Source organism: Calidris pugnax, unplaced genomic scaffold, assembly GCF_001431845.1.
Source record: "Calidris pugnax isolate Ruff unplaced genomic scaffold, ASM143184v1 scaffold63, whole genome shotgun sequence".
NCBI lineage: Eukaryota > Metazoa > Chordata > Aves > Charadriiformes > Scolopacidae > Calidris > Calidris pugnax.
This window is the reverse complement of record NW_015090852.1, coordinates 6,759,846-6,785,195: the sequence shown is the minus strand read 5'-3', so window position 1 is coordinate 6,785,195 and position 25,350 is coordinate 6,759,846. Positions and strand designations below refer to the sequence as shown.

Below are 25,350 nucleotides of genomic sequence, written 5' to 3'. Positions count from 1 at the left end.
GCTTATTGCAAGAGCGTGCTACCTTCTCAGCTCCAAATGTTATCCAAAGGGACCAGGCAATGGATCTTAATCTCATGGATAGTTTCAGGAGTAAAGAATCTCTGAAATCCAAACGCACCATTTCAGCTTTACTCATTTAGAGTCTCACTTACCAGCAGACAGTTTGAGCTCTGTAGATAGGATGACAGCCTGGGTGCAGGTCCAGTGGTAAACTAAAGCAGTTCTACTTTAACAAACTGTTCTTTGTTCCGTCTTGTGCTCCATCAGCACAATTTCTGCTGCATAGACTTTTGATAATGGTAACAGAATTAAGCATATAGTGGAAACGTACTTACTGAGGCATTTTGGCTGTGGCGACCAGCCTGTTTTAGAACAGGTTATGTCAAGCCAGGGGTCTCCACTCGGGGTTGAATAACCAGGATTGCACCTGTAAGTAGCATACTGCCCAAGACTCATTGGAAAGTAACGTTCTTTTCCATACTCCAGTGCTCCACTTAACCTGCCATTTTCTATAACTGGGTAGTCACATGGTTTCTCTTGAAATAGAACATAATGGTAACAATATCAACACATGCATGACAAAAAGATCAGGACACAATTAATTCAGATTCAGCTTCATCATCTGAGTGTTTTCTGAAACTGACAGAATCAGGACTGTACACCTTGGCAGATCCTAAGGAGGGCAGGAACAATCACACTCTGCTTCTGATGTTTTTGTTATTACTATATCTATGTTGGTTCCTTCTGTTTCCACTGCAACAAACAGAAATCTAGTCCATATTCTTAGTGGACTCCGAAGGCTGATTTATGTGAGCAAATCTAAGTATTTATTCTAGAGTGGGATGACACTATTTTTGTAGAGTGTCTTTACTAAATTTACTACACTGACCATAGTGGGAGCCCAGACAGCTAGCTCAGATATAGACACTGAACAACTCCTAAAATTGAGATGACTCCTGTACCATTTTCATTTGTAACTTTTGGGATTCTGCACCAAAAGCTCTTTCTAGCTCCTCTCATTTTTATTCTAAAACTATGGTATTTTCCTTTTGTTCTCTCAGTTCCTCAAAAGAACTGATCCTTTTCAGGGCCAACTCAAGGGTAGAAGGAGGAGATTCCCAAAAACTTTCATTCAAGTTAGCCCAGGATGCCCTACCTGGCCGTGGCAGGTAGATTCCTCCTTAAGTGCTCTGACCCAGAGAGCCTACATGCTGGGGCAGGGGAGACCACCCACTGGACAGACCAGGTTATAATAGGTAGAATAAAACCGATTGTCCGTAATATATCTACATACAACTGCAAGTAAAAATCTAAAGCTGTGATAATTATGACAAAAGATACCTTCCAACCATTACTTATGTTTTGGTTTGGATACTTTAACACTCACTATCCTCTTATTTTGACTGTCATTCCACTCCTCAGGTGGCCCACAAATCTTCCTGACAGGGAGCTGACTATAACACTTTTTAACACATACTTTCACAAATATAATATTAGATAATACCTGTGTTTATAAACATAATGTAAATGTAGATTATACCATTGTTTTTATAGATGATTTTTCTAAACCATCAAATTAAGCTTTACATCATAAAGAAACACAATGAATAAGCAACTCTAATTTCTCATGCTGCTTAAGTTTTTCTCTTGACCTCTTTTTCACTGAGATATTTTCAACAACTCTACATGTTGCACCTTCATTCATGGGAGCTACTTACGGACACAACCTGGATCAGGCACCCAGCCATACTTGGTGCATTCAGCTGTGGTTTTGCCAGTCAATGTTTTAAAACGATATCCAGGATTACACTGTACTGTGATTGTATCACCTTCTCTGTATTTGTCTTCTTGAGGTATAAAGTTCCCATTGTTAACTCTTGGAGGAAAGCACACAATTTCTAAATAATAAGAGAAAAACTGGATGCTAATTTGAAGAATATGTTTAAATTCATTGCATAAATTCTTATTTTCATAATATATTGACCATAGCTGCATAAAATTATTAAAATTATGTTTCTTAGGGCAAAGACAAGGTTACATTTCTCTCCCATTCTTAGAAATGTATGATTCTGTAAGATAAGAGTGACAGCTATTACTGATGTCATGCTAATTAGAAGATTAAAACTTAATTGCAAAGAGAATTGTTGGAGCAAGTGCCAGTGGTGATCAAACTGAATTTGACTAATTTTCTCCAGTAGGTCACTCCACAGCTGGAGCTCAAATTTATCTATGCTGCCTCATTCACAGGTCTCCTGGGCTGATTTATGGACACTGTCCCAAAGGAAGACTGGTTCACTGGCAGGTCCGAAATGGAGAAATAGCTATACTTCACTGGGAACTGATTATTCAAAGGCTGTGGGATTAAGATTAGGATCTTGTACTGACACTGGAATAATTTCAACAACTGAGAAAGGACAAGAATGCTAATCTAAAAAGCTTGTGATATCTTTATGCTCAGAGAAGCCAGGCAAACGTTATTTATAAATCAGAGCCTGTCTTCTGGGGTTCTTTGTATCTTACTTCCAATCTAGAAAATATCACCAGGACATTCAGGGTTGGGAGGGGATGACTATAAGGTAACTACAAACTGGTCCTGCTATGGAGTGAAGGTGGACAAATCAGCTGTATGCATGTACTGCTGAATCATCTAGGTTCAGTGGTAAGTCAAATTGCAGAACCACTGTTTGAATATATCCCGAGTATCAGAGCCCAGCATATCAGCGTCTGAAAGAATGTTATGTTTGGTACTTCTCAAAAGTAGTATGTTGCTAAACCATAGACAATGCATATTAATTAGCATCATTACTAATCTTGAAGCAGAAAGGTCAGGAACTGAGTGGGCACTAAGACTGTCTACTCTTTTTTTTTCTAAAGGAGCCTTTCTGGAAGAGGTCCTAGGAAGGTGGGTGGTACATAAAAGCCTGCAATGTTGTTCTATTTCCAGTTTCAAGCATCTGACAATTTCTCAAAGGTGAAGGTACCTTCACATTGGTCTCTGTTTATACATCAATTTATGTCCATGGTTATTAGGATTAGTGAACTTCAAATCTAGGTTGTACACAATTCTTGGCATAATGGTAGAAAGTACTAATTTTTTCAGCTTTATGTAAAATCCAGCACTGCAATTCCATTGTGATTTTCAGTTTAGACACATATGGCCACCAACGGACTCTTTATACTTCTGAAATTGGACTACTTAATCTTCAATGGACTATTTACAATTCTGAAATTAGACTACTTCATCTGTTGTACAGATTGTACAACACTACCTTACTTAATTTGAAAGATATTTTGAAAGATACTTTTGTAATTTCCAGTCACTTCTGAAAGGTCGCACAGTACACCAATGATTTCTTACTAAGTTCTGTCAGTGAAATAGGGATCATTTTTTCAATTGTTCCTCTTTGGTTAGAACGGTTGATCAGAACTAGTAGTCTGGAAATCTCAAGAATGGATGTAATGACTAGCAACCAGGTGCTCAGTCTGCTCAAACTATTATAAGACTCATGAGGATACTCAAATAAAATGCAGAGGTCAGTAAAGTAGGTCAAGCAAACTTCCATTGTCTCAAATGCTCATACAGGATGAGATGCTGAGTGGTATTTTACTGAGTGCTTAGTCCTATGATTACAAGTAGCAGAGTCTTGGCTACGGTGACACAGCATCTCAACCACTGAACACGGAAGACCTGAAGATGCATTAACTTGTATCTCCCCCTCAAAGAACTGCTTGTGATTCATAAGTAGGTCACCAGGCTAAGACTATTAGCTTCCCCCAAATTTATTCACGCTGCTGCAATTCATATGTTATCAAAGATATATTTCTTTACCCAGTCTTTCAACATCCAGCACACCACTGACTTGTACCAGTTATGTTCATGGTAAACACACTTAAAAAGATATCGAGACTTGATGTGAAGACAATAGGACTTCAAAACCCATACAAATTCTCTAAGAAATTGGTTTAAATTGTTTATTTTCCCGTGTCATTAAAAATTTCAGATTCCTTCTGTAGTTTGAATTTCTCTGGTATTAATACTTTTGTTTTCTGCTTGCTTAAATATTCTTTTTATTGTGATTTATCTGAGTATTCTATTCCTTAGATAAAGCATTTTTATTGTATTTTGTAGACGGTAAAGAGATTCAGCTTTAGCCTTCCTATTTTTCCAAATTAGGATTTTTTCTAACCCAAGGAATCTTCTTCATATGTTCTCCCCACTAATTCAGAATTGCATAAAAAAAAATAATAAAACAACAACAGCTACTAATGCTGCCTAAGGTATTTTAGCATCAATCTCATTTATGCAGTATACTGTAGCAATTGTTGCTTTGTGGACCTATTAAACTACACTCTGAAAAGACTAAATTAACTGCTTTTGCTACTGGTCTCCATGGAAAACTCTTGCCCAGTTGTTCGGTCCCTTTAACATGTAATCCTTCCACAATATCCCCTTCCTGGGATATTCATCAGATGTGGACGGATTTCTTTTGTTATGAATAAACTTTCTGTCATTACCAATCCCTGAAGTTACTTCCTAACACAACAGATTCCCAAAATAACTTTAGGGAAGACTAACCAGTGCAATAGGGGGTTGGATTCCATCCTGATTCAGTACATCGTACATCTGGTCTTTCACCGTATCTGTATCCTTCATCACAGGCAAACTGTAGCAGTTCAGATTCCTTGTAAGATGCCTTTGGAGAACGTACATATCCATGCAGAATATTTGGCACAGTACACATAATCTCTGAAATTGAGAAAGAAAATCCATATATTTTATTTGATGAGAATAAATTACTATCGAAATAAAATTTAGGGGTTTTTCATTTGACTCCACAAAAACATTTGCATTTGGAAACTGTCTGAAACTTAATTGAGAACTCTTCAATGACCTGATTGTGAGTGCCAGGTAGAAAGTGTGATGTGGCACAGCATCAATAGCAAATTGGTTCATAAGACAGATTTCAGGGCTTTGCTTTGGATTTTAATGAATCTCAGAATCAATATATAAGGCAAAGGACATTCTAAAATAAGCAACTAGGGGAGCTGAAATTCAGGATTTTCCATTTTTCAGCTATTTTCATTTCCTTGTAATTTCCAGCAAATCTGAAGCTCTCTCATACCTAGTAGACGATTAAAGTCATGGCATCAACAGGAAAAGAGAATTAAACTATGTGGAAAACTGACACTAGAATGCTTCACTATCTATGAAAGAACCTCAGCATCTCCAGCTCCTTGCTGGGGCAGGGTGTGGTCAACTGTCTGAAAAGTAGTTTTGCAGAAAAAAAATCTTGGCAGTCCTGATGGACAAGTTGAACAGGGGCCAGCAATGAGCCTTCGCAGCAAACAAAGAAAACAGAGGCCTGGGCTCCACTGGGAAGAGTGCTGCCGGCAGGTCAAAAGAAGTGATCCTTCCTTTCTACTCAGCACTGGTCACATCGGGAGTCCTGCTGAGCTTTCCAGTACAGAAAAGACATGGACATACTGTCCAATGAAGGGACATGAAGATAATTAAGGAACTGGAAAAACTGACAGATAAAGAGAGGCTTGGAAAGTCTGGAGAAAAGAAGGCTTGGGGGGAGGGAAGATCTTATTAATATGCATATGTATAAATTCCTTACTGTGGTGGGCAGCAGAAGTAAAGATGAGGGAGCCAAACCCTTGCTGTTGGCATCCAGTGACAAGATGAGCAGCAATGGGCACAAATTGAAATACAGGAAATACCACTTAAATATATGAAAATATTTTTTCTTAAGAGTGGCCAAACACTGGAATGGGTTACCCAGAGAGGCTGTGGAGCCTACATCTCTGGAAATGTTCAAAAGCTAACTGGACATGGTCTTGAGCAATTTGCCCTAGCTGACTGCTTTGAGGGACCTTCTGTGAGAATAAAGCTTCTTAATTACAGATAATATCTAGTGTTCTTTTTACCTTGGCACTGAGGCACATCAGCATTCCATTTTCCATCAGAAGAGCAAATTAATTCTTTAGATCCAACAAGTTTGTAGTTTTCATTACATTCAAAATTTACAAGCTGGCCAAAGGAATATTCTCGGCCTAGTTCAAATGCACCAGGCATAATCATTCTTCCATTTTCTGGTGCTTGTATGGGTGAACACTTTGCCACTGCAAAACAAAGGAAAGGAAGGGAATGGGAGGGGAGGGAAGGGGAGGGGAAAAAGAGCCATTTTGAAATCTATTCTGTAAAATAAATTGACATACAAAAATCTAAAATGCAGAAAACTAAGTAATTTAATAATGCATTTTAAATATATGCACTCTTGTTATGTATTCAGATACCATTTATACCAAATACAATACATAACCCTAAGCAAAAAGACAGACTGACATAGTAGGAAGCTTGTAGTCCAGCTACAACAAAATCTTAATGGCTAGGATATTCACAAGGGCGGAGGAGAAAACTACCTAAAACCACACATGCTTTCACATACAGCCCAAATGCCTCACCCCAGCTGTTTTTGTAACCACATTTTGCAGACATCTACTCTATCACGGCCTTTAGGTGGCAGTTTTGTGACCATCTGTGGGTGACAAGACTCTGTTTTGAGAATGCTTTTTAAGAAAAGCTTGAGTGCTTATTGGACTAAAATGGCTGAGTAGTCATTGAAGAGTTTCACTGCTGCGTAACTTGAATTTAAACGTGTGAATTAATACTAGTAGAGAGATCACAGACTATTTCTAGATAGTATCAGACAGATAAAAAGACAGTTTGATAAAGAATTAAATGTCAAAATCCATTTACCTTCACAGTGAGGGATGTCATTGCTCCATCCATCTGCCTGACACTCACGGTAATTTCTTTGGCTGAGCATCCGGTATCTTACCAAATAAAAAAGTAAACAATGCTTAAATACAGTCTCATGTGACAAAACCAGCAGTGTTTCTGTTTTTGAAGCAAAGGAAGTAGGTATCATATGTTCTATCACAGACTAACCGAACGTGGAAAAACCTAGTAGGTTTTTGTTCTGTCTCTTCCCCATTTTGTTTAATTGCATATGGCAAGAAAAAATTAAAAACCAGAAAGTAGGAAGTAATCAGTAAGATGTCTTCTTCATTGCAGAGAGCTTTGGTTACATAACAAATAACCTAGGAGTAATTTACACAATCAGTAGAAAGCAGAGTAAAACTCCAGTTGCCTGTGCTCCAGTATGACTGAAAGCCATGTGGCAGCATCAAAATAGGACTTATTCCAAACCACATGCACCTCCTGCTTTGATGAGCTAGTATTATCTTAGGTTTGAAAGCAACATGGCCACAATGCCATGGCTTCTGCTTTGTCTCAAATGTAGTCAGAGGAAGCACAGCTAGTTTGAAATGACAGTGAAGAACAGTCTGAACTTCAGGGAGTAAGGAGAATACTGATTTTGGAACTCTTTTTTAGAACTCAGACTAGACTCCAGCAATACAAAGACTGCAAAAACATGGCTAAACCTCTATACCTTACTTATAGCTGATTTGCCTTTCAAGAGGAAAGAATCCAGTCATAGGCATACTTAACTAAGCACAGTACTACATATTTGCCTTGCAGCAGTTTTTATTGGAGAAAATAATTGGTCAAGGGAGGTCATTCTGCCCCTCTACTCTGCACTGATGAGGCCACAACTGGAATACTGTGTCCAGTTCTGGGCTCCCCAGTTCAAGAGGGACAGGGAACTACTGAAAAGAGTCCAGCGTAGGGCTACAAAGATGATTCAAGGACTGGAGCATCTCCCTTATGAGGAGAGGCTGAAAGAGCTGGGACTCTTTAGTCTGGAGAAGAGAAGGCTGAGGGGAGACCTTATTAATGCCTACAAGTATCTCAAGGGCGAGCTGAGGGAGGAGGGAACCAGACTCTTTTCAGTAGTTGCCAGTGAGAGGACGAGGGGCAATGGGCACAAGTTGGAATATAAAGGGTTCCACTTGAATATGAGGAAGAAACGGTGAGGGTGACAGAGCCCTGGAACAGGCTGCCCAGGGAGGTTGTGGAGTCCCCTTCTCTGGAGATTTTCAAGACCCACCTGGATGCAGTCCTGAGTGATGTGCTCTAGGCAATCCTGCTTTAGCAGGGGAGTTGGACTAGATGATCTCTATGGTCCCTTCCAACTCTAAAAATTCAGTGAAATTCAGTGAAAACGAATAGAGGAGGAAGAGAGTATTTCTTCCAAGCAGTCAGTGAAGACATGTTAGTGAGTCTACCAGAAATGTCTTCTGTTGAACATTTTTTGCAATACATTTTACTTCATAATGCACAAAAATTATTTAAGCAGGAATGATAAGTTGTGGTTCTGAATAGGAGACTCTGTTGCATGGCCTAATGACTTAGCTAACATAATTGCATCATGACTGCCTCCTGAGAGCACTGATTCCAGCATATGCATCTGCATCACCATCTGAACTGGCTGGCTAGTGGAGTCATAAGACAGCTTTACTCACTATTTTTGTTTTCTACTCGGACAGCCATGATTTCAAGCTAGCTACGGCCTTATGCATTTTAGACGCTTTGGATGACAGCTTCAGGCACATGAGTTCAGTTACTCCAATTGCACCAGACATAAAAAAGACTTATCACTAGTATTACAGTAATCGCAGACATTTAAATTAAACAATAACCAAGCATTAAATATCAGTAAGTTGCAGCTGCATTAAGACATAAAATCTGTAACTGACCCTTTAACATTAACACCTTATGTTAACTCCTATATATTGAATTAAGTGTTACCCTTCATTACATCTGTACTCAACTCTGGCACCAAATACAAATTCACTTCCACTGGTAAGTTCAAAGAAACCAAACTCAGTATCTCCAGGATGTCCACAGGGCTTACCTGGTTAAAAAAAAAAAAAAAAAAAAAAAAAAGAAGAAAAATCTACTTGTACCATATATAGGAATGAGAAAGTATGAAAGATAGCACTTCACCAGTAATAAGTAGCAAGTATGGGCTTTTCAAAAATTAAAAAATGCTCAGCATTAGCTTGATTAACTTCCCCCTTTATAATCACTATCTTTAATGAGAACATATTGGAGTAAGAATCTGCTGATTGTTAAAAAAAACAACCAACCACCAAACAACAAACAAAAAAGAAAATTAGCAGGTTTTATTCCTTTAAAAAGGCTGAGCTCATTTTAAGTTTTATGACAAATTTAATGGCAGGATGTAACTTCAGCTTTTCATACAACTTGTGACATAAATTGGTTCTAAACTTCCACTACAGAACCCATCTATGATTGGAAATGAAATTTCCTCAATCTAATGGGGATTGTACTGAGTAAAGAGGGATGATCTAAGGCCACAGAGGTCTTTTGGTTCTCAATCCTCTCTGCTCAAAGTTCTGCATTGGACTTTTCTTGTGGTCTGGCCCTAACTATTTCCCCTCGATTTCCAAAAGAAATGCTATGATGAACATACCATCCCTCTCATTTATTCACTTTTTGATGTTAGAATATGGACTGCAAAATAAACTGCATAGCTAAAACCTATTAGGCCTGCTCAGAAGTAATCTTTTCTGGTCCCTGTCAACCTAGCCAATTTCTTTTCTTGGAGTATATCAATATCCTTGTTTTCTCCAAGGAAGAGGTGTTTGAGTGACCCTAAACCTGCTCCAGTGTGATTCAGAGAAAATGGACAACCTAATGACCAGTTTTGCTGTCTAATTCCTAGGAAGGGAACATGATCACTTAACCTGTGGTGGATCATCCATTTTCTCCTTCCCTCTGTACCTTGCTAGTGTCATTCACTTGGTGGCAGCATTTACTAAAATATGTTACAAAAAAGCAACACCAAATTTTGTATAATTTGAAAGATCTGTGTTCACCGAAAAGTTATACAAATACATATAAAAACTGAGAAGGTGACTAAAAAAATGCAAAAGAAACTAGTGACAACTTTATGAATTAATTTTTACTGACGATTTGTATTCATGTCTGAACGACACCTGGGACTAATTTTATATTATCAAACCAAGCATTTACATGCTACTAGTAAAAATTTTAGGCATGTAAGAAAAAAATCTTGTGTGTCTAAAATTTCTTTGTGTTTAAAACTCATTTATTACAGAAAGAAAAATCTCCTAACAACCATAACCTTCAATTTCTTCATTAATGAATTCTGCGTGTGTGAGATACTTCTAAACTCTTAGCACAGTACACTAGAGATGATAAATAGCAGCTCTCATCCTAATCATGATTTTTTTTTCATGGATTAAAATAGGAGGCAGGGAAAGAGGATTTCCAACTTCCAAAAGTTGTATCTTCCACAGAACTAGCTGAATATACTGAGAAGACAGCAACTGGGTTAGTGCTTTATTCTGATTACATTGTAAATCTCAGCCACATTAGACCTTTTATAAAATTTTGGAAGCAAGCTCCTAATAACTTACTAACTTAACTTACTAACTTAACATTAATCAGGTTAATAATGGCCTAGAGCAAGATCTTCTCCTGTAAAGAAAAAAAAAAAAAAAGATAATCCTTTGAAATGGAGAAAAGGAACTTGCTGGAATATTTCTTTATGCATACATACTTTTTAGGATGTTATTTTAAAGGATGCTGAAATAAGTAAGTTACAGGTAAAGATAAAATGGCAATTTCACATTGACACCACTGGCAAGGAATATGATCTATTGGGTCAAATGTTTGCACATATTTTTGCATAAATACTTACTTTTGCATTCTGTCAACGGGAGCTGTTGCTTCCATGCTCCGTCAGTGCACTTAAACACGATTCTTCCAAGTTTAATATATCCAGGCCGGCATTTGTATGTTACTTGAGTATTGCCTGGATAGGGAGGTTGGTCCCATGTTCCAGTAGGCACTTCTTTAACCCTCCTAGGAGGAGGTTCTTCACAAGCTAAAAATTGTAAATTAAAATATTGGTGACTTAAGCACATGCTAGAAACGGCAAAATAATTTTACAGTAGAAAATATATCAAGAAGTCCTGGGGACATTTGTAATCAAACTAGCATATGTTTTCTACTTAATCATCTCAAAATAGGAAACTGCCAAGAATCCACATTTTGTGGGAATACGAACAGACATTTAGAAGGACATAAGGTCAAGCAAGTACCAAGAAACCACATGGTACGGTCATAATTCATTAAATAGATTCTAGCTACAAAAATTTAGATGAGATTAGCGCCCTGGTTCTAACCAAAGGCATCTCTTATTATTCCATCTGCAGGAACTCCCCTATGCCTGTCCTTCCATTACCATGGAGAACAACTCTGTGCCCTCTGTAGAGTTTCTTTTCAAGCTATTTTCTTCTGCAGCCACCACCACCCTTACTGACATTAAGTTTATGTGTCATTTGATCACATTCTGTCAAATCTTCCCTCATCTTTACATTGTGTAAAATTTCTCGCCAGGCAGAGATCATTGGATATTCCAAAACTTATTTCCTCCTGACCATGAGATTACTTCTTATGATAAGTTACTTATTACAAAATGGAATTAATTCTGAGAATTTACTTTGACCTTTGTGAGTTTCAAAACATTTTGACTCAATTTGGGGGTGGATGGTGTTGTCCGGTATTTCTCATTAGCTCGGTATTATACAGTCATTTCCCAAAAAGCTCCTTCCTGGGCCATGTTCAGCATCCATGAAATGTACAACCAAGCCCGTATGAGATAGAAGAAATGAGCCTGAATCAATTTTATTAAGAAGATCCTCAACAGCTTGAGAATGAGAAAAATCAGAGTAAAGGGGAAAGAAAAACCATGGGAGATGTTAATGAAAGACTAAATTATCTTTGTGAAGAAACATTTCGTTGTTGCTCTTTATAATAATAGACCTAATTACAGTGAATAATTCTGTGTGCTTGGGTGACTGAAATGTACTGATTTTAAAGAGTAACAGAATCTGGACAGTCTAGCTAATTAGATGCCAAGAACTCTGTTTACATCTGAAGATGTAAGGTGAGAATTCATCAAGAATAAATAAAACAAGCTCTGAGAAATGAAGCCTTGGAAAAGAAATGAAACTTCTGCATAGAAAATAAATGGGAGAAGAAACGTCCACCAGGGAAGGAAATTTCTTGGTGAGTAGATTCATTATTCAGTAGAGAGCTGGCACAAAAGTCCTCTCACTGTTTTTTTATAAGGCCACAGGTTTGAGAAGGCAGCATTACTCCCACTGGAAGCTTTCTTGTGGATTGTCCAGGTGCTGCCTGAAAGTGGGACTACAGGAAAAGTACTGAGTGTCTTTCCTCATGCGAGGGATGTGGAGCTATGGCTTGCTGAACTGAACTGCGGAAATCACAACCAGAGATTAAGTACCCTTGAAAATTCAGTTTTAATTTCAGTCAGTGAAAAAGATTTGTTACAAGAAAAAAAAAAAAAAAAGGTGTATCATTTAAGTGTTCTGTAGCTATGACAATTTCAAAATATAAAGAAACAAATGTAGCCAGAAGTAGGCAAGCTTTGATGATACTGCTGAGGTGCTAAAGGAAGAGTATGCCCACACGCTCAAATTTTTTCCAACTACTTTAATAAATATGCTCCCACCTACGAATAACATCCGAGTAAAAATTATTGCTTCTGTCCACTAGAGGGTACCATCCTACTTTCGAAAAGGGTAGTAGGGACTCCTTAGCAAGATTAAGACACATTCACTTTTTAATAACGTTTTGCAAAATCCAGGAATAAGCAAGTCAAACGCAACTCTGGTAGCTAGTTCTGTCTTACAAATGTTAGTTTACATCACAAAGTTATTTGTAATGTTGAGAAAATAATTTTTTCTAATTCTACGTAATTACGTACTACGTATTAAATAGGGTATTTAGTTCAGGGAGGGGTTTTCTCCTCTATTCCTCCCTTACTTCTGAATTGTATTGTATTTTTATTGTCTGTTGTGCAGACTGAGGTCTCTTAAATCCTGGTTTACATTTAAAAAAAGTAAAAAAAAAGAAAAAATGCACAAAAAATAATCTCCTGATAATCTCTTCATCATTACTAAGACCTGCTTCTTTCTGCATGTTATTTCAACCCTCTGTTCTTTACCACTGTTGCCCTGATGTCAAACTATGCGTTACCATCAAGCATCACAGAATGTATATGTATTTCTGACTACAGCTAATTTTTTTTTTAAATGGAGTTTCTTAGTAGCTTCAGAAGAAGAACTCAGCAGAGAGCAGACAGGAGGTATACTTGAAAACTATATTAATTATATCATGCAGTTATCATGTGTACTCACCAAAATTGGGAGGGTTTTATTTTTATATTAGTAAGCATGCACTAAATGTGTACCTTCAAATCTTTTTTTTTGAGAGACGAGGAGAGCTAGAATTAATCATTGAGTATTCATATGTCACTTGACCTCAGTTAGAAATAGCTCAAGCCACTTTCTTGCCATGATTATGCTGATAGCAACTTCCACAGAGTCAAGCACAAACTACAAATTCAATTAGAAGTATTTTTCAGTCCTTGTGCAAAACCCCAGCTCTTGAACTCACATGGACTTACAATATGAAGCTTGAACTAAGAATCCTGCATGACCCATGGTATTAGTTGTCCCAGATAAATCAAATATTGCTACATTCACATTCCTTGGCAATCTCTCTGATCTAAAGAAAGCATTGTGAAAATGAAGTGCATATTCAGGCTAACTTTCTTTTCAAATTCCAGGACTTTTCTGGACTTGTTTGCAAAAAATTAGACTTTCTTAGTTGCTTTGGAGCAGTATTTATTGTAAGTATGTATAAAAAAGATAATAAATTCCATTAATGTCCTGATTTTTCAGTTTTTCAAAGTAAAATCCATCAGATGGTTTTGATTAATAAGGTATTAATAATCTTCACGTAAAATTAAAAAATACATGACCAAGCAAAGACACACTAGCCCAAAAACACAGCACTCTTTCTGCAACAGTTTATGTAAAGAAACCCTGACAGAAACCAAAAGAATTAAATTACTAAATATACATAAAACAATATAAACACAGTATCATGAAAAATTGAACAGAGAGCAGAAAATATCAGAGGCTTCTGAAAAGATACCCAGAATAGTAGCTATCTCTTTAAACATGTACAAAAGCACACCTGTATCCATTTAATGGATTAAAACCTCTGTCAGTCAACAGACATTGTGTAAACTTTTCATTCCTCTTTCTCAGATTACCTCACAGATTATTCCAGACAGAAATAAATGCATATTTACTGAATATTTTGTATTTTAATCTACCAGCTGTTTACAGGTTTTAGATGTTAGAAAAATTAACAAACATAGTTAATAACAAATGAGCTGTCTGGCTGTAGTTTATAGGTATACTAAACATTAAAAATGTTGTGGGAACAGATTAATAACTTTATAGGTATTATAGGTATAGTAAACATTAAAAATGTTGTGGAACAGATTAATAACAGCAGTAGTTATCCAAATAAATAAGCAAATAAATATGACAGCATACTAGATACTAAAGGTGCTAAATATTGCCAGAAGAAATCTCGATTATTGTTGTCGGAAGTTTATTAAAATAGGCTACAATGCAAACAGTTTATTTACATATTGTTTTATTTACCATCTTCAAGTACACTTTAAGGAAGGGGTTTTGGTTTTTTCTACATTGAAGCTTACCTCTTTCTGCAGTACAATACATCCAACATAAGAGCAGAGTTGTATAGCCCACGAACGACATCCTAGAGATTCAGCAACTCGGCAAACACATTGAGTATTGTAGCCTACTTTTTTTGCTTCCTTTGTGTTATTTCCACTCCTATTTTACTCACCAACTGCTCCAGGGACTGACCTTGCAAAGCATTTATGCTCTGATTTCAGCAGTCACTTCCCCTAATCCTCTTGCAACACACAAGTGTTTCTTTGTTTTGGTTTTTTTTTTTTCCTTTTTGTTTTTTCCCTCTCCAAACTTTGCCAAATGATTAAATAAATAAACGTCTGGCAATTAGGGTTGACACAGTCCTTCCTTGCGGTCTGCTTGTTTTTACATCATACCTCATTTTTTTTTTTTTCATATTAATCCCTTCCAAACTCAGATAATCTTATTTCTTTTGGTATCCAAAAAGAAGTTGTACAAATAAATTATTTTGGGATCCCTTACGTCTTATATGCTTAGTTCAAAATGAACTTCTCTACTATATACATATCATTCAAGATAAGACCACATAACAAACCCTTAAAATCACTGGCTTAGCCTACTGATACAGGATAAAAAAATAGTGGGTTTAGAAAACAGATCTCAAATCAAACCTGAATTCCAAAGCAGTTAAAACTTTTTTCTTCTCAAAATGCAGCTGGATTTTTAATTTATTTTTTTTAACCTGGGCTGTGTTTTCAATTACCACTTCTAAGGAATGGTCTTAGTGAAAACTGACATTCAGCTATTTCACCTAGAAAAACTACTCCAGGCAGTCTAATATCTCTTTCTTTCTCTCCCCCTTTCTCTTGTCAAGCAACTCCTATGTGCAGAATGAACTTTCACTGCTCCGTGACCCTGAGAGGATCAGTCTGCATCCATTTTGCAGTTACTGGTGCATACCTGATCAGTAAAAAGATTTTTTTTTTTTTGCACATCCCCCGCCCCCCCAAATTGAATTCAAAGAAACAGCTCCTCACAGTACTTCACTGCCCAAATCTTTAATTCCCTTTCTTTCTCTGGTAGAGAACCGTATACTACTGCAGACAGCAGTGCTCTAACTGTACCAAGAGAGTCTTGCCTCAGTAGTGAGGCTTTGAAGCATAATGTAGGCCTATACAAAGAACCAATCTGTCTTCGATCACAAAGCAAGGGACCAGACTCGGTCCTTTTCAGTCTTGTGTTTGTGATCTTCTCAACTAATTGATTAAACATTCTAACCAGATGGAAATAAAATCAGGAACTTAGACTTTTTTCCATTCCTCACCTCTTCTGTGGGCTATCAATTGATTATAAACTAAGGTCTCTAAGCATGTCTGACTGACTTAGTCATCTTCAGCCTCTAACCAGAGTGCACAGGCAAACCATGCCTCAGGACCTCTAAGGCAGGGAGAAGTCATCTCTAAGGTACCCTTACCTCCTATCAATAAGAAAGGCATAAACACGTAGTTATGTATCCAAAGAAAAGCAGTTGGATTTTACCTACGGAAGCAGAGCTATTGCTTGAGAACTGGTGTGACTGCACTCAAATATTGCTGCAGACGGGCAGGCAAAATATCACCACATATTCCCTATACTAGCAATACTGCACGTCAAGATATAGGATTATAGGAAAGTTCAGGTTGGAAGGGACCTCAGGAAGTGATCTTGTACGGAACTCCTGCACAAAGTAGAGTCAATTATCAGGTCAGGCCAAGTTACTCAGGAATTGATTCATTCCCTACTCAATGTGTTGGTTTAACATCAAAATTCAGAGTGATTGTTCAAACCTGAATCATTTTGAGAAGAGTGTTTGTGAGCCATTTTGTGTTAGGAAGACAGATCTGAGGAAGTCAGTATATTCCAGTAGGAAGCTAGTGATGATTAGTAACAGGAGCTTAATTAGTCACTGCTTGAATAGCATCTCTGACCAGTATAATTTCAGCATGTTCTAACAGCATGCTTGCTGTCACACTTGATTTAATGATATCATTAGAGCCCACAGAATTCTAGAACCAGTCAGTGTTTTGCCCAAAAATCTTCACAAAAGGGCCCTATCCCACTATATTAATAGTGATATTATCTTTTCATTGTCAACAGTTGTCTCTCTTCCCACTGGCAGACATCTTCCCTAACTCATAATGACACTACAGATCATGTAATATCTACAATTACAACTTAATGGTGTGACAGGGAAAACTGCACAGTTCACTTAGTTTAGTCTGAATCACAATCAAACTGGTTTAATGATTTATTAATCACATATAATTAACTGGCAATCAGTGCAATATATATTCAAGGTTCAGTATTGGCAATACCACAGATACTACACAGTTAATAGACAAAACACTAATAAACACATAACAAATTTCTAAACAACCTTTCTTCATTAATCCCCCGAAGTTGTGCATCCAACCACCCATGGTTACGCACACAGCCCCGCTCTCACACATACCTTCTGCAGGAGATGTAGGTACTGTGCTGCACTTCACAACCTACTAATGCACACACAAGGGAGGAAGCACCACACAAGGTCACATATGCACACCCAGTTGTGAGTCCCTACCTGTTGTGCCCTGCACTGTCACTGCCCCAGCTGGATGCAGGCTGCTGGCAGAGTCAGACAGGGAGGATGCTCTGCCTGGACCAGATACAGGTTTTCATGCCAGTGGGTGAACATACAACAGGGCCAAACTCAACTCCTCGGGTTTTGACTGCTTGGTCTGTTCCCACTGTTCTCCCTATTGTAACAAAGTTTCATTTACTCCTTAAATTTCTTTCCAAATAGGTACCTCCTTCCTTCAAAACTCATTCTGTAACTCCCCGGTTACTGTTTAATCTGGCTGGTGGTTGTCAACCCCTTTAATATGATCAGTAGTAGCACATTGCACTCTCAGACAGTTTTAGATATTTGAACTCACATTCCTATCTTAATAGCTGTTGTTGTTCAGGCCATTTTACCAAGGATGGGCCACGTGAGCACCGTTGTGCAAGGAAAACCAATATTAGGAATTTTTTAACTGCTCCTTCAGCTTTTTCTAGAGCAAATTAAGTAACAACATGTTCAGGCAGGGTTTTGCAGCAATGACAGCAGACATATCATGTCCAATTCTAAAAGTTTGTACCACACTTCTGATTACTCTTAAGTACCATCTCATTGTGCACCATCTCATTGGTGCTCTGTACTCAAAAGCAAAGTGAAAATTACATGAAAAGGTGTTCTTTGCAAAAAAAAGATGCTCTCCTATATAAAAGCAGCTGTCAGTATTTCTAGTTTTAAATGAAGTCCTCCTACTCACAGCCAAGGGGAGATTTACTGGAAGGGAATTCACAGATTATCACCATTTCCCAGCATCTCTCTCTGCCCTGCTGCAGTGCTGCTATTCCTCTTGTTCCTACAGTTTCTTTCCAGGTCACCACAGTCAGATGACTGTGGTGCACCATGACCAGCTCTGAAGTGGATGCTGTTCCTTTTTGTTATAATGGTTTAGCATATAAGAATACACAGATCTGGTCATATTGTGTGCCCTGTGTCTAGAACAGCCTTATAGGATCATGCTTGCAGCACAGTCATGCTTGCTGGGCTACATAAAACATGCCCTTTACCTACCATGATTTCAGTTTATTTAGACACATGATAAAAAAAAAAAACAAAATCACCTCCAATCCTCCATCTTTTTAAAAATCCTTTTGTTGTCAAAGAGAGTTAAAAATCCCCAAAACTGGGCAACCATGATGGCCTGCTCTGAAACCATAGCAATGGGAACAGAAAGTCCCTAAACCAAAAAGCCTATAACCATAACTAATCCTATCTTGAAGTTAGCCCCCCAGGCGAGGCCCCAACAGAACAGAAAGTTGAGCAGTGACCTAGTGGTTGCTGATGGGATGAAGGTATAACCTTTAGTTATCTTACATAATTTTAGGACTAAGAATCACACCTCTAGGAGGAGATTTTCTATGTATGTGTAAGACCACCTCAGTATAATGAGCCAAACAGAAATTAGGACATGTGCAAATGAGTTTGCTATGTAATTACAAGTGACTAATCAGCTATTTTAATGTGATTTTTCTTCATTACCTTTTTGTATAAAAGACCCTATGTGTTTCCTAACAGGTGTGCTGGCTGCGTTAGATGCCTAGCACTCTATTCTGCAGCACTGAAATAAAAACAAATATCTCAACTCAGTGTGTTCATTAGCTTTTGCACACTGGGTGAAGAACCCTTATTTTTAGGGACAACACTTTCAGAGGAATTATCAAATTGGAAATTCCTCACAGTTCTCCTTCTGCCCTAGCTTTGCAGCTTTATAGTGACCTTAAAACTCTGTTCTCACTTTGGGCTATTTCAGTCTGTTACTGTTTCTGAATTGCTATCAAACCTTTCACGCCAGCAGAACACTCTGCTACTGCACAGCCATTTAAAAAATAGGCACCAAGTAGAAAGATAGGACTTAAAGAACATTTTTTCACTGAAGTTTAGATAATTCCAAGAATTGCAACATTGTACTCTGAAAGGTGTATCAGATAGTAAAATGAAGAGATATGCAAAATCAAAATGCAAAATACACAATAAAAAGTAAATAAGATCATTAAAGATGTAAAGATATACAAGAATAGCAAGATTTGTTTTGAAATCAATACTTCTTTTGAAAAAAACACATGGAGCAGTCTAAATATTGTGCTGCTGCTTGTAAAAAAATATTATTACCAGTTTTTTTAAAGTTTCATTATTAGTAGTATTCCTCCAATGGCTATGCTTTCTTAAAGGAAAATTAAAATTAACATCAACTATTTCTGTTAGTACTCCAGCACACAACTCAGCTACCTAGTGAAGAGGTGACATAAGCTCTTCTTCTGCAGAAACACTGCAGAAACTTACTGGACAACATAATTATTATTTATGCTATGATAGTACTCGGACATCCCACCTCCTATCCCCACACTGTAAGGTAAGATTCAGAATGAACCAAAAATGAGTCTCATCCTTAACAGCCAAGAATCTAGTAAGCCATAACAAAAGTACATTTAAACTAAGAAACAAAAAAGGGACAAACGGATATACTCATGTTGACCTACCTCACTAGCAAGTTCTTTTTGAGAAAAGGATGCGAAAGAGAACAGTGGCATTGCAGTGGCAACTCCTTTGCAGCAAGGGAGAACTAAGAAAATTATGACCCTTTCAGATTATAATTTGTGGGAACAGAGAGCATTAGGGAAAGAAGCAAGACAGAAGTAATCATCTGAATAGGAAATGACACAAAAGGCAGTCCTTGGAATTGAAATGGAAAGAAGTAGTTGATCTTTGATTTAACAGATATGGTGTTATGGTCATAAAAATGGTGAATGTAAAAAAGGCTACCCTTACCCAAGAAGTAACTGACACACAAAATGATGGGTCTAAAGAGAAATGTACGTTAGATTGTACAAACTAAATGTGCAAGAACTAGATATTGTGGATGCAAGGAAGCAAAATTCCAATCTCAAAGTACTGTGGACCGTATAAATGTTGCACTGCTCAGCAACATCGCTTCGCTTTCCATCAACCTCAAGAAGCACAAGTATTGGGTAAAGGTAAAATGGAAGGCTATATGATTTAAAGGTAATTTTTTCCTCTTGCAGCTCAATAGGGACCCACTTAAGCAGCCTGGCCTGAGCTATGTTGATTTCTAGCACAGTGGTGCTACATATGCTTTTTAGACATATTTTTTAAAGTGAAAATTGCAGTCAACAAGCTTAAATGCTTAGACCCATTAAGGCATCCTCTAGATAACCACTTCACACTGATGAAGTTTTTTTAGTCATATACACCACACCACTAAATAACAGTTCTGTATCACGGTACACAAAGCAGGAGAGTCCTCAAAATAGACCTCTCACCAGTTTTTGCTATTGGTTTGATTTAACCTCTCAGATCCTTTCAGATTACAGGATCCTGTGACTCTCAGTCCAGCATGCCTAACTTTAGTCCTATAAATCATCTATGTCCTGCAGTTTGCATTTGAGATTGCTTTTGGAGTTGATGGTCTGAAAGCCAGGCAAAAAAGCCTCAAAACCATACTAACAAATTTCTTAAAAAAAAAAAAAGTTGATATTTTGTAACTGAGAAGTATACCTTTTTCACTGCTGAAACTCTATTTTCTGAGATAAACAATATTTATCAGCAAGGACTCTTCCTTTCAGAATTTCATCTAGGCACATTTTAACAGATAATGTCATTATACTTTTTGTACAGGAGACTCCTCCTTTGCAGATTACTTTGGAAGTGAAATTGCAGCTAAAGTTAATCAAATACTGTTTAAGTACAGATTACTAATCTAAATCCCAAATCATTTTGTGAACTGTGAATTCTGAGTCCCTAAATATTCTATTCAGCTGGCAAAGCTGCAGAACTGTCTCATGTGCTTTCCAGTGCTGTCAGTATTCTAGTCCTCAGTTCTAGTCTTAAACCCAAAACAATCCAGACACACTCAAGTGAGAACTAATCAACTTGCAGAAATGTGAGAGTTCCAAAAATACTAATTAATGACATAACGCCATTTGGCGGGGGGTTGGACTAGATGATCTCCAGAGGTCCCTTCCAACCCTTAAAATTCTGTGATAAACATCGAGATACTTCTTAGTTATGGGTGGGGTGGGAATCAAAAGTGAGGACCTAGGAAAAAGCCTCAAAATGAATTTGAGTTTTATTAAGTTATTTTTCAGTCAATCAGTTTTTCAGCCTGCCTAACCCTTTACTAACACCAACAGACAAATAACAGAAAGCGTGTAACCTTTGCAAAGGCAGCATTTCCACTTACTGTTTTTCACTGCAGCTTAGGCTATTCCTTATAGTAAGGGTCTTAGTGAGTTAACTGAATCCCATCCAGACAATATTAGACTATCTTCCTTGAAAGGACAGAAAGTACAAGTTACTCACATTACAAAACTGTTTAAAAGGATTTAGTGTGCATTTGCTCCATAAATGCCTCATCATCCTTCACTTTTTGTTTTGAAAGTTTATCTTTACCAGTGGTGTTTCTTACCCCAACCACAATCTCATATTATTACTTTGGAGAATATAAATAATAGTTAGGATGATAAGCTTATCAGCTGGGGAAGACAACTCTGAGTCATGGTATACAATTGAAAAGCTATGGAGGGGAAAGGAGTGAGAACTGTGGCTGGTAGCACTGTTTCAGCACCGCAATTTAGAGTACCATCAACACTTCAGGATGGTGAAATTCACCAGTTTATTATCATGGGTGAGATTCTTTTCTGACTCCTTGCCATCAGGTTTAGTTTTGATTTATCTGAATAACTTTAGACATCAATACCAACAATAAATGATGAGTGTCAATAATTAAATTGATTAATAATAAAGATAACTTCCAAGCTTTTTGAGGAAAATATCAAAAACTAACATTATAATCTGATTTACTTTATTACAGTAGAATGCATAATTCAGATTTAGACAGAGGGGAAGAAAATCTTGAATTAAGAACAGTATTAATAACATATTTGTACCTCCATATACACTGCAACTGTTCAAAAAGTTCAGAAGCCATTTGCGTTGTGCCAGCCTGTTTTACCTATACACTATCAAAAATATAAGCAACCTAAAAAGGAAACCTAAGTACTTTTTTTTGTTCTTTCTGTACCTCAGTATTATCCAAGATTTATATCCAATCACTAGCAATAAAAGCAGTAACACAGTTCTTAACTCCCCTCTCTCTCCCGAATTTCAGAGTTAAGTACTTGGAAAGAGTATTGAGTCAGTTGTTAATAAAAAAAAAAATAAAGAAAAAAGTGGTTCATGAAAATATATTTTCAGTCCCCAATTCAGGGCCATAGATGCTTCTGGCAATTCTCAGGGCCAGAATCATCCCAAGAGTACAAACCTATACTTAATCCTTGAAAGAACCGAGCGTGGCTCACAGCTTTTCTTTAGCACACACACACAGGAGAGGGAACGCCTAGCTTCAGCACAGTGACCAAGTATAATAGTTCACATATAACAGCATCTGTCTCCAAGCGGATGATTCAGCGTCTCCTCAGCTTGAAGACATACATTTCTCAGGTGTTTTGAGTTGCTAATGAAAATATTAGGTTTAGCTAACTAAAATCCAATCTCTGTCTAATTTTAAATACCTACAGCTTTTCAGAGAGACCAGGTCTCATACCATCAGACAACTAAAAAACACAGCTAATTTTATATTGCAAAGAGTTTATGTTGCTTAGAAGCACAAAATAAAGCTTCTGTATAAATAGCATGACCATAGGCTCAGTTATAAGTTGAGTTTGCTTTCTATTAGCTCTACTCAGCTATTTATCAGCTTGCTAGTTTAGCAGTCAGCTATTACCATTTTGAAATGCATTTCTGTGGTAGAAAAAGTGCAAAAGCTTCTACTATTACTTAGCTCCTCAAGTATGAAAACAAATATTAATCAATTAAGGTGGAAAAATTAATGAGGCTGCTAGAAGATACAGTAGAAACACCATTAATTTTCCAACTGATCTATGATTCATAAGGCTTCAGAAAAGGACTACAGTTAGCCTAACTACTTTACTTTTATAACAAAACATTGTAATATACTGGCTCCACCCCACCTCAAGTTTTGGCAAGATGAAACACACCCAGGGAGAGAGTGGAAACAATATTCTCTTAGAAGAGATAGCCTTTTCAACTGAAGCAGCTGAGAGAGAAAAAATTGGCTGCACGTAACATATGTTGGCTTTTTTTTTAATTAGACTTTTAAAGAGCTCTGATATCAGAACACAGCATGGTAAAACCAGTAAGAATGTGGCAGCAGGGTAATTCACTATTTTACTTCCCCTATCAGCCAAAGCAAATAGTTGCCTTTGAACTCTTGCCACACATGTGCATCTGTTTAGCTTCATCTAACCAGCCTTCCTGAGAAGCACATTGTAAACGCTGAATGCAGCAAGCTGTGAAAAAGGGTAAGCATCATACTCCAGTGATCCCAGCATTTTACAGGGCCTGCAATACAACATTGGATTCTCTAAAAAAACAGCAATCAGAGAGGCTATGCTTAAGAACTCTGTGCTAGAGAAGCAAGGGAAGATGCATTCTCTGTAACAACAGCAAAGATAATCCAAGTCCTGAATCGGACTACCTGTGGGTTACCTGTAGAAATCTTGCCCTCACAGCACAAAGCTCAAATGCTCAGTACAGTACGTTATTATGTGACACACTCCATACTTAAGCTGATACTGTATGTGCCATGTCAGCTTTTAACTAGCTTTTAACTTCTACACAGAAATCCAACTGACTGGAAAATAGAAGGTTCACTCTTCAATACACAGTGTGAATGTACACATTTAACTAATTATGTGGTATTTAAACCACATTTAGGAAATAACTTCTTATTTATCATTTAGCCCCTGATCCAGCAAAACCTAAAAGTAAATCTAAAAACTGCACTAGTCTTAAGACTGCATGACCTCATTCAAGTAACAGAACACTGTGGCTGAATAGTTTAGGTGAAGACATAATACAGGAAGGCAAATCACAACAGGCTGCAAAAATATAGTAATTCATGTTTACCAGAACCAGAACTTACCAGATGCTAAGTATGACAGTTAGTCTAGATTACAGAGCACCTTTAAGAGCAAATAAAAAAAAAAAAAGTCACTATTTCAATTTGGTGACAGTGAATTCCGTCAAATCATATCAGTAATATGCACTTCATCAGTCAACTAAGAAATTCAAATACTTTCTAGAGTGTCTCCTGCTTTTTAGGCATTGCCTATAAACGTCCATCATTGGGACAATTAAACGTCCCTGTCTTTTCACAGGTCCTGCGTCACCACTCCTGCTATGTAGAACAACCCCCCAACTAATTAGAAGTGGAAATTGATCGATAGCTTACCCCAGCTGGCACCTGAGATTTCCAGAAGAGATAGCTTGCACCTGAGATTTCCAGAAGAGTTGGCACAAAACGGGTCAGACACATGTCACTAATCAGATATGCTTGATTTGACTAAAGATGTGCAAGACACAAAGTCATGAAAGACCCAAGTATGCTTAGATGAGTAACATCAGTAACACGGGATCTGCGCAGAAGCTACCTATAGCTCACCAATAAAAAACACCTCATTTTTCAAATTTTGAGGCTTACAGAGAAGTGTTTGTGAGGAAGCCCCGGGTGGTACCCGAGGAGGTTGCCAGCTGTAGGAGATAAGCTCATGAAGGAGCCCCATGAGGCCCGCAAAGGAGGGGCTGGGGCCGAGGTGGTGCTCGGGGGGTTTTCGGCTGCTCCAGCCAAGCCGTGCCCAAACCGGGTACTTCACGGTGACACCCCCACGGAGCTCCCTGCGTGCGGGGGCACCCGAGACTCGCCGACACCCGGCAAGGCCCACCGAACCACCAACCCGAGGGGACAGGCGGGGTCCCCCCTTCCAACTCGCCCGCCGCCTCGCTCAGCTCGCCACGCCACCGGGCCTGCGCGGAGCAACGCGGCGCTCCAGCCAGTGCGTCGCGGCCGAAGCGTGAGAGGAGCCGGGGTGCCGTCTCGCGGCTCCGCCTTAGCCCCGCTGCCCCACAGCCTGCTGCCGCCCTGCAGAGCCAGCAGCCCCCTGCCCCGTGCGCTAATGAGGGGGGGGCTCCTATTGGTCGGCAGGCAGAAGTTGCCGGCGCTGTCACTGGAGTATGCTAATGAGCGCCCACCCCATTGGTTCCCCCGCCAGCGGCGGCTCCAAACAACATTTGCATGGCGGTGGACAGCTCTTTGTTGTCAACCGCGGCGGGCGGTGCGCGCGCGCTCGTGCTCGCGCTCGGTGGCTGGCTGG

The 25,350-nt window shown here is 38.3% G+C and overlaps 1 protein-coding gene across 1 annotated transcript in view; it reads right to left on the bottom strand.

The window, feature by feature from the left end:
• The window catches only part of CFH (complement factor H), a 35,354-nt gene extending 20,619 nt beyond the window's left edge, over positions 1–14,735 (bottom strand). Inside the window, exons 1-8 of the mRNA XM_014943567.1 lie at positions 14,568–14,735; positions 10,662–10,847; positions 8,720–8,825; positions 6,764–6,840; positions 5,932–6,126; positions 4,577–4,747; positions 1,719–1,898; positions 336–536 (exon numbers count right to left, since the gene is read on the bottom strand). Of these exons, the coding sequence (XP_014799053.1) occupies positions 336–536; positions 1,719–1,898; positions 4,577–4,747; positions 5,932–6,126; positions 6,764–6,840; positions 8,720–8,825; positions 10,662–10,847; positions 14,568–14,628 (1,177 nt within the window). The 5' untranslated portion in view covers positions 14,629–14,735. The remainder of the gene's footprint in view (positions 1–335; positions 537–1,718; positions 1,899–4,576; positions 4,748–5,931; positions 6,127–6,763; positions 6,841–8,719; positions 8,826–10,661; positions 10,848–14,567) is intronic.
• Positions 14,736–25,350: the final 10,615 nt, after the last annotated feature.